The following is a 10,406-nucleotide window of genomic DNA, read 5'->3' on the forward strand; positions in this document are numbered from 1 at the left end:
TCGGTTACATTCAAACCCAGCTGTCTCAAGTCCTTTCCCTCCGTTTTAATGCTCCGTTGGCACCTCAGTTTCCAACAACACGTCTCTTCTTTCTGCAGTACGGCGTCGACGTGATGGCACGCGATGCCCATGGGAACACGGCGCTGGCCTACGCCCGGCAGGCCTCCAGCCAGGAGTGCATTGACGTTCTCCTCCAGTACGGCTGCCCCGACGAGCGCTTCGTCCTCATGGCCACTCCAAACCTGTCCAGGAAGAACAATAACCGGAACAACAGCAGCGGGAGGATGCCCACCATCATCTGAGGAGCTCACTCGTGGATTCGCTGACCTGGATTACATCGCAGCCTCACATTCCTCCATCCCCATCACAGCTCTGCTCTGTGAGTCTGGTAACTCTCCTTTTCCCTTTTCCCTCCAGTACGTCCCTGTCCCATCCGGAAACGGCGCCTCTGGAGAGCGCGAGGGGATGAGAAGGAGCAAAAGGGGCTGCAGAGAAAGCAGTTGTTTCAGTGACAGCTCTCGAACGGTGGAAACAAGCGGGCGAGAGCGCGTGGGTTTAGCAGGACACGCCGTGCGTGGCACCGGGACCATGGGAGAGCGGTCGTCCCCGGGGTTGGGGACGCAGGCTCCCCCCAAGTGTGCAGGGAAGGGGTGGAGGGAGAGGCGAGCGAGAGGAGAAGGAAGGAGAGATGGTGACTTTCCGTAACTGACAGTTAAGCACATCAGTACATTTCACCTCTACCAAACGCGACGCCTGGATTTCATTCTCTTCTCTGAAGAGCTTGACGGCATAAATCAGAAGCAAGCACAGAGTTTGTCAGGTTTGAAGCTCCTATGATGGTATGTGTCAAATCAGTTGTAGCTAATCTGTCCGGGGAGAATACTGGCTTCATTACACTTGTATAGTTGAGTTCTTCCAGCATTACCGCTGTTTAATAGAACATGATTAGTCATCACGGAGAAAAAAGCATATTAGCTGAGGAGGTAGTTACATGGCACGCTTCGGTGATTGCTTGGATGTGATTGCAATATTCTTAGAAGCATCATATTATCTCAGACATGTTCTTTCAAGCCCTTGGAGCCCTCCTTTCTAAATTCACTGTCATAATTTAGTATCTGTTTAATTTTTCAGTCCAAAGAGAGGAAATGAGTTGCTGAGTGTTATTTGACTGCAGTCTCCTTGGTGTAAAAACAAAATGGAAAAAATAAATAAGAGTAACTATGAAACACAAAAAGGAATAATGAATACCGCTAAGGAAAAACATTTCAAGTGTGTGTAGTGAAATTAATAAACGCATTAAAGGCTAATATTTTTTCAGCCAGCAGAAATAGGTTCTGTCTTTTTGCCAAGGTAAATGTGTTGAGTTTTTGGTCACTCCTGTGATGCATTGCCTAACTTATACAGATTTTTGTATTGTGTCTCTAGATTATATGTATGTAAAATCTATTTGAATAAAAAAAAACATAAATATGCATTGATTTTTTTTTTGTTTGTACAGAAAATTACATCTCTGTTAATTTATAAACTGTAATGGATGTGAAGTAGGTAATGTGCAACTAGTTAGGATCTGTGGGTTACAGATCATTGTACATTGAAAATATTCCCAGCAGCAAACTCTTGTTTCCATCGCAAGCCTTTGAGGAACATATCAGGAGGATATTATGGCACTTTTGGCATTAAAAAAAAAAGAAAGAAAAGAAAGTGGATGAGACCTGTTTGAAAGGAAAAAGAGGCTGTTTCTCAGCGCTGTAAATATATTTTACTCCAGAAGTCACGAAGCTTTCACAAGCCAAGACAAAAAGCCCCAGCCTGGCTGTGGGAAGATCAGATTTGATTAAGTTCAGAATTGATAGCCTTCACCACGGCGGGCAGGGCATGGCTGCGCTTGACTCCCAACTTGGCTGCTTTCCAGAAGAAAAATGGCTTGTGAAAGTAGCCTGGACAGTTCATTTGAATTCCAAGTTTTAATACTTGATTTGATTATTTTGGTATCACTAGGCAGATCCTAGGTTCTCCTGTTTTCAACGGAGTAGGATTCTGGAATGGGGAAGCAGGCTGTATGGTTTTTGGCAGGCAGAAAAGTGATTTTTTTTTTTTTTTTTAAGTGGATTATGGCAATGTGAATCCGGGGAAGAGAGTATATCACGGAGAAAGTTGAAAACTCAACTGAATTCAATGGCAAAGGAGCAATTATGTGAAGGCAGTGAGGTGCACACAGCATAGTAATTTGCAAATCTACCTGCTCATATGTATTTCCCAAGCCTTCAGTGGTGCTCTTCCTTGGGGCTCTGGATTTCCTTTCGCATATAAATGGGAGGAGTGTAGCAATTGCTAAATAAACCTATACGTGGACAAAATGTGAAGGAAAAAAAAATGTAATCTGGGTATCTTAAGGGAAAAAAAATACAGATTTGATGTAAAAATCATCAAGTTGTGAAAGAAAAGTGAGCCTCAAGGTGGACACATGAGAATGTTGACCAGCTTTTTCCTATTTCGCGGTGTTCTCATTTTGTACTTTGTTATTGTATAGACATTTGACTATTTGGAGAGGGAAACCTATCTTCAACCAGCCTAGGCTGCTGCATCAGAATAAGGCTACAGCTGATTCTCTTCATACTGGGATAATTTTTTATTTTTTTTAATTGAGGAAGGGTGTCTGTTATAATTGCTATTTCTCCATCATTCCCGTGCAGCTCCCTGAGCTTTGGTACTGATGGGTGGTCCTTCAGTGATGGGACAACCCATCTAATGTGCAGCTGAAGGGGATGCTGTGAAGCCCACTGTGTCTTGGTGCTCATGAGTTTTACACCCCTCCAGGAGGACACAGCAGGGATTCAGGAATCATGGTCTCAGAGGTGCTATACCTGTCTGCTCTTGCCCTGGGAGCATCAGGGGCGTCGGTATCCAAAAACCCAGTCCAATATTTCAAATACATGGTAGGCAGATTTGCCACTGTTAAGTTCCTAATGCATGTTCCACTTCTGAGCTGTTTTTTTCCGAACTGAAGATGTTTTCTGTACATAATCTAATGTTCTCTTTGGGCTACCTTCCTCTTACAAAGCTGAGAGTGATGTTTGAGAAACAAGGGCAACCAGGCTGTCATGCAGATTTCAGGTAGAAGAATTACACGCTCCTTTCATAAAAATTTTCTGAAGGCAAATCTTAAAAAAAGTATATAATATTTTTAGGGAAGGAATTTACACTGTATTATAGGAAAAATCCAGGCTAGCCAACTAATAACCTCATACTTCAATTAAGCAGTAGCACAGTTTAATTTAACCTAAACATGGTTTTCCCTTGGATGTGTAAGCATTGTCAGTACCTACGTTGAAGTGACGTAGACTATGCGGTGGTTTCCCTAAACGTGTACGCGTCCACGGGGAGGATACCTGGTTGTGCATGCAGTGGCAATCCCTTCAAAAGACAGATCTCCCAGCAGTGTCTCCAGGTCAGGAGAGCCCTTCTCTGGCACTGCAGCCGGTGATGCTCCAGCCATGGTAGAACAGACCCTGAGGCTCTGTGCCTCACGGTGTGTTGGCTACAGCATCTCTGCTTCAAACGGGTTTGGTTGCATGGCTCTGAGAAGTTGTGTGGCACCTCCTGAGCTAGCAGGACAGACCACCTGGCCAGGAAGTCAGTGTAGACTCCATCCCTTTCTCGCATGGTGAAGGAGAGGAGGGAAAACCCCTTCCCACCACAGCTGAGAGTGAGGATGGAGGAAGTTCTCCAAGGCTGGAGCCCGGTGGGGCTTGGCTTTGTGAGCCGAGGCCTTCAGGTTCCACGTGCGTTTCAGGGGATGCGTTTGCACTTTGCAGAGGATGTTCTTGAAGCCATCCAGGTGCAGAAACAGGTGATATATATTGACACTTGGAGAACCTGCAGGAATCACTCCCCTTGCTTTCTGTTAACCTGTCCATTTTCTGTTCTTAGTCTCGTGTTTAGCCCCTCTCATTGCTTTTATGGAACCCACTTGCCAGGCTGTTTATGCCCTTTGAGCATGTTATGAGCAAATTAAAAACAAATTGAGTTCCAGTCAATAAGAAATCCCAGCAGAAACATGTTAGCTAAAGCTGTTTTCTCCAAAAATGGAGTCTGCAGCTGTGATTTTTGTTGCATCCCCCGTTTAACCCTTTTTGTTATCCCAGGTACCTGTAAATCCCCTTCCTCTGCACTTTATCCATGACGACTAAAACACTAGAACTGAGTCAGCCATTGCTATTAACATCAGCACTTTCCTTCCGTTTATTTTAAGCTAATTGCTGTTGGATGGTGGAGATGAGTCGGATGTGTCGTATCCAGCTTCTGAACCTTGCTATTTATGAAGAAATAAGATCTAACCTTTGGAAAATTCAGGGTCCTGCCAGTGCGGAGATTTGGCCAAGGGCTCCCATTACCAGATTTCTGATTTTGTTGCTAAAAGGATGCAAAAGAAAAGCTATTTGTGGAGAACCTTGGTATGTTCTGAGCTAGGTGCTGCTCAGAAAGGCAGGTGAGCTCCTAGGAGGCAGAGAGGATTTTTTAAGCATTTGGGCATAGTGTATAATAACTGTGTAAACATTAATATTGTTTAATTTGCTGTCTTTTCCCTGTTTCCTTAAATTATGTGTGTTAATGCAAAAAAAGGTTTAGCTGCACTTGGCGATCTCCCCTGGCCAGAGGAAGCTGAGTAACGTAGGGAGAGAGGAATAGAGGTGGGAATGCAGATACGGGCTTAGATATTATCTCCGGCACTGTAATGTAGTATAATTAGATTATATGGGGTTTGGATAGCTTCATCTTTTATATTTGTATGGAGATCGGGAAAAATGAAGTAATTTGTAGTTTCTAGTATAAAGTAGTAATGGTGGAGACAAGCACAGATTTCACAAGGGGGTCCCGGAGAGGCCCTTTCCAAATGACTCGGGGAGCCGCGTTTGCACCTTAACAGGGAATAAATGGTCATTGTGGCTGGAGGGACTCATAGTAAAAGAGGACAGCGTTGGGGACCAACCTCGGGCCACCTTGGCTGGATAGGACACAGCTTGCCCATCCACATCTCATCATCAAGCATCTTTGTTTCCGATGCGTACATGGGATCTCCGGCTATTAGTCTTGGATTCTCGGTTCAGCACCTCCTTCTGTTGTTAGTGATTTGTGGGTAAAATCTATTGTGTAGAAGACCATTCTTGCATGTTCTTGTGTTTGCTGCATGGCAGAAAAAGAAAAACAAAAAAAAAACGCTCCAGATTAAAGTTCTTTTTAAGGTAGAAAAACACTAAACCTACCCCAAATTAAAAGGTTCTGCAATGAGTTTTGACTTCTTGGATTCTAAGGTGCAAAAAGAAGGTTGGTTTGAATGGTTTTGTTTGAGAACAACTTCCTGTTTGAAAAAATATAAAGGTAATAGAGCAAAATATCAAAAGCTGTAGGTAGGTAGATTTGTTGTATTACGATACTCTAGGTTCTGGGTTGTTCTTTAGTGTGAGCCATTTTTTAAAGTAAATATTGGGTGGTCTCATCTCATGACTGTTTACCTTGAGTTGACTGAATCTGTCTCACGTTTTAAAGGGAGGTTTGAAGGGTTTTGGCCAAGATTTTCAGGAGCTGTGAATAGTTCATGTTGTGAGAGGAGGATTGCATGATTTCTGAAAATAAAAGGTTGCTTTGTTTGGTTTTTTTTTTTGTTTTGGTTTGGGGTTTTTTTGAGCCATGGTAAGCCTCAAATCACTAGGCATGCTTCTGGTCGTCTTGGCCCCTGTGTTTCATTTCAAGTCACAGCAATATGTGGGTGAATTAACTCTCCTCGTTTACGATCATTCCTGAATGTTGAGGGGGATTTTGCTTGTGGGCAGATGAAATAAAAACACCTTGCATTTCAGCAGTTTTAGCCTCTTCATCTCTGTATGTCCACCTGTCTCCTAAGTCCCTGGGGCATACCCAAGACCGACTATTTTGCATTGCTTCGGAGCTAGCAATTTTTACCTGTGTTTTATGTACAAAGTGTGAAGGTGGGGTGGGTGGGGATGCTTACAGAGGTCTAATGGCATGGCATGTTGCTTGCTGGCAGTGAATGCACCATCAGCTCTTTTCTGTATACCCCGTTTTCCAGAACCAATTGGTGGTTTTTTTGTTTCTGAGAACTGAAGTAGCTGAAAACGCTTTCCTGGTCCTCTCAAATGACAAGGTACAGAGAGTAAAAACCCCTCGCAGCAGACGACTTGATATAGGGTCTGTTCTGTGCTGAAGGCAAACCCAAAGCTCCTGCAGGACCGAGGAGGGGTTTTGGTGTTGAAGGTGAGTTGCGATTTGGCAACTAGTTCCCAGATCTGGGGGCTGAGTTGGTGGATGAAGCGCAGTCAAGGTGGTCTGAGTCCTAAGGTAAAGGCCACGTATCGCATGGAGGTCACTAACTACATGTGCTTTGCATTTGGGGCGGGGGGGTGTGTGTGCTTATAGATGCATATATGCTCTACACGCTGCTGTTAGCAATTGTGGAAATGTATACGCATACATTTACATGTTAATCAAAGCCGATAGCTAGAGCCAGGTGTTTGGTTAGATGTTTCTAAAGAGGCAAGTTTCCCATTTGAGCAAGAACAGCCATTTCCAAGAGCGCAGGAGGGGGGACGTCGGCTCAAGGGGTAGAAAGGTGCAGGAATACAAGGCACAGGTTGAGTGCGGCTCTTGTGAGCCATCGGACACTCAGGACTCACACAGATACCTGCCTCAGGTATTCAAGCAAATCCAGCTCCTTCAGACAGCAACACTCAACTCTGGAAAACTTTTAACTTGGTCACTGGGCCTTAGGGCAGCCCTTTGCTTGAGAGAAGGAATCCAGCTTACCAGCCCCACGCTGTTATTGTGGGAAATGCTGGGAAAGGAGCTGCTGAAGGTGAAAAGAACAGAGGGCTTGCTGCTCAGAGGCCATTTTTGATACATAAATTTGCTTGAAACTCAGCTTACTGGCTGAATTTAAGTGCAGGACTAGTGGGCTGCCCTCCTGTAGCTGGCTCAGCAACGCTTCAGGTCCTGCTGCTGTTTGTGGGGCCATTGGGGATGATAGTGGTGAGATGTTTCTGAAGAGCGTTTTCCAGGTGGGTCCTTCCTCAAGAGCAGCTCCTCATCCCTGCCTCCACGTATTTGCAGCCATTAAACTCTAACCCCAAAATTCTGCCGTGAGGGAGCGACAAACCTCGGCTAACGTGCTGAGGCTTTGCGTGTACCAAGTAGTCCGGGAAAACCTGACAGAGTGTTGTTCGCACCGTTTCTACCCTTGCTTTCGGTTTACAGTGGTATCGGGGGAAATCAACTGGGAGAGGGCAAGCCCGGCAGGGTGAGAAGGATGTTTGCTGGAGCTGGGCAAGGTGTGGTAGGAAACACGGCTGGGTACACGTGGTGGTGGGAGAATCACTTATTTCCCCTTCTTGCATCTGCGACAAAGTAATTTCTTTGAAATGCTGTGGAAAACCCCTCCAAGCATTTTTGCCGATGTATCTAGAGATTCAAGGCGTTGAATCTATGGAGCTTGTTTTGCAAATCCACAGGGAAAACAGGACGTACCTGTCCTCTGAAAGCACAGCCCCTTGCTCCGTGGGAATACCAAGTTTCCAGGGGACCACACACATTTGGTCCAGCTCTCTTCTAGTATTTTAACGTCGAGAGCATCTTTCGCTTGTAGGCCGCTTGCATAGGTGGGTGCACAAACTGAAGGGGGGTGGTATTTGGGAAGGGGAGTCTTTGGAAGCACCGGGGACTTGTTTTGTGTAACGATCGCCTTTGGACTCTGGTTTGGGATTGCTGGGGTCCTGATTCTGCAGCTCCTGCTGCCTTAAACCTCTCGACTTCAGCGGGGTTTGAGTGTATCCCGAATCCTTTGCCCAAGTCCAAGGAAAAACAGCTTCAGGATGGCAGAGTTGGGCATGGGTGGGCTGTATCCTGCCCCTCTGAAGTCAGAGTTTGGCCCCTGGTTTCAGCGAGGTTGTGATTTGAGGTTCAATCTAGCCAGCACCTTTATTTTGGGAGGCACCATCAGCACCACTTGGGTGTTCTTCTTTATTCCTTAACCTGTGACCGCCTGCAAAGGCTAGATTTTATGTTTGACTGTGTTTATCCCCCAAGTCTTTCGGTTTTTCTGCTTTGTGATGTTTGTCTTTCTGATTGGGAAGGGGAGAAAGGGAGCCCAGGTGAGTAGGGACACCTGGGACCTCTTATTGGGGTAAAGGCGGAAGATATCTAGCATATGGCAGGCTTTATAGCAAGCTTTGGGGTTTGTTTTTCTGTTTCTGTAAATAGTAATGTATAAATGATGACAAGACAGTGTGGAAATTATTAAAGAAAAAGTATTTTGTTGTTGTTTTTATATTACCTCATTCAGCAAGTTTGTTTTACAATGACTCATTGATGCTTTATTTATATTGTTTGTACTGTAATTAAACCAATTGACAAACTTTTCACTTTGCTTGTTGCTTCATATGATTTTGGTTTGATTAAGTATGCCAGTTTGTATTATGTTTCCCTTTCCTCTCTCTCCACGTTGAGATTTTTGTGTCAGCTGTACAGTATTCTGAATAATTAAAAAAAATAAAAAAGGAAAAAAAGTTGTAAAGTACTGCAGAGAGAGGCTGCTATATTGTATAGGTCTCTTTCTAATAAAGACAAGAAAACTTGTTTGTCACAGCTTGCTTCTTTGCTTGAGTCTTCATTGCCGTGTTATTGAGATATACCCACCGTGGCCCCGCTTTCTTCTCATATTAATGATGAGATCCTGTCACTCTTTGCCAGTAATAAAGATGAAGTATTATCCGAGACCTGGGATGTCAGAAGAGCCCGTAATGGTGCAAATTGATAAATTAAAAAGCAATAAGTCAACCGGACCGTAATGGTGTATATCTAAGAGTTCTGAAATAGCTTGTGAACTGAATGACAGATCTCCCAGCAAAAATATGCGAGCTTTCATTAAAAACAGTTATTCTCCTCGAGGAAGAGAGAGTAGTAAATGTTGCACCTAGGCTTTAAGAGTCTCTGGAGGAGATCCAAGGAATTAGGCCAGTAACGGTTACATCTGTATCTGCTAAATTGGTTGAAATGATCATTTAAAATAAGAATAATAAAACATCTTTAAGGTCATGATATGGTATGGTCTAATCTCTTCTTTGAAGGAAAATCATGGCTCTCTATTAGGCTTCTCTGAACAAGTCGTTTAAAGCCCTGAACCATGGGCAACTGATTGACATTTATTTACATTTTTAAAGGTCTTGGCCCAAGCATGTCACAAAAACAAATCAGGAATCTAAGTAGGCCCAAGGAGAAGACAAAATATTGCAGAAGGTTGCGAGATGGGATGGAGGGGAAAGCAGGAGGTTTGCACCTGAGTAGACTGGTAACCAGCCACAAGGGTACCTGCTGGAACCAGTACGTCTCACGGGTTGGTGATACAGTTAGTGATAGCAATGGCTGTGGCAAAACTACGTAAGGCCAAGAGAGCTGTGTAGTATTGAGGTGGCTACATAGAGAACAGCAGATAATTAAATGTGCCTTTTAAGATCATAAGGGCACCATGAAACGAGACAACCAATGCTACAGTTTGGCCATCTATGCTTGGCCCACCTTATAGAAGACGTGGAGAAATTAGGAATATTCAAAAATGAGTAGCGCTATGAAGAGGTGGAAAAAGTGGGGAATTTCCCTCAAAAAGAGACACAAAGAGGGGAACATGATAGCCATAGATGAGCAATGGGGAAGCAGCAGGTTGGAGATGTCTCTTTTCCTGGTCTTGCACCCAGCACAGTGCATGGGCTGATACCAAAGGCAGCACGGTCAAAACCAATACCAAGATGGGCAGGCTCTCCAGTGCATCACTGGACTGGAGACATCGCTGCAGCAGGATTTTGCTCAAGAGAAGACCTGGCCAAGATTAAAAGGTGAGCTTGCTTCTTCACAGACTGAGTGGGACTGCCCAGAGTGCAGGATTGGGGTTTAGTTTGGTTTGGTTTGTATGTCTGCTTGTCACTTGACCTGAATTTGTTCATTCTTCAGGTTATTGCCCACCCTGTGAGGTCTCCCACCTGCCGGGAGCTGTCAGTTCTGTCCTGTCTGATGGGGATTTGTTTGGGGGAGGTTTTCATTTCCTTGTCTGCTCTTCAATTGTCCAAATGCTCCTGGGAGGCTGTACCAACACTGCAGGGAGTAAGGAACTGCAGGACTGCTTGTGGATTTTTTTTCTTTTTTTGGAGGGTCTACATCACTGTTTCATCATGCAGGAAACGTGTGCCTTTGTTCTTGCAAGGTTTTCCCACCCTGTTTAACCCCATCACATGTCCAACCAGCACCAAAGCAAGAGGAGGGTGCTTTGTGTTCTTCTCTTCTGGATTTGAAATGCGAACTTCAAAAGTAGAGAACTTGTTTTGGATTCTCCCTGGGTGGTGTAA

The 10,406-nt window shown here is 44.5% G+C and overlaps 1 protein-coding gene across 5 annotated transcripts in view; it reads left to right on the plus strand.

The window, feature by feature from the left end:
- AGAP1 (ArfGAP with GTPase domain, ankyrin repeat and PH domain 1) overlaps positions 1-8,591 on the plus strand; it is a 370,628-nt gene extending 362,037 nt beyond the window's left edge. For all 5 annotated transcript variants that reach the window (XM_065637290.1, XM_065637291.1, XM_065637287.1 and 2 more), the window contains one exon: positions 99-8,591. In XM_065637290.1, the coding sequence (XP_065493362.1) occupies positions 99-302 (204 nt within the window). In that variant the 3' untranslated portion in view covers positions 303-8,591. The remainder of the gene's footprint in view (positions 1-98) is intronic.
- The last annotated feature ends 1,815 nt before the right edge of the window (positions 8,592-10,406 follow it).

Source organism: Caloenas nicobarica, chromosome 6 (assembly GCF_036013445.1).
Source record: "Caloenas nicobarica isolate bCalNic1 chromosome 6, bCalNic1.hap1, whole genome shotgun sequence".
Classification (NCBI taxonomy): domain Eukaryota; kingdom Metazoa; phylum Chordata; class Aves; order Columbiformes; family Columbidae; genus Caloenas; species Caloenas nicobarica.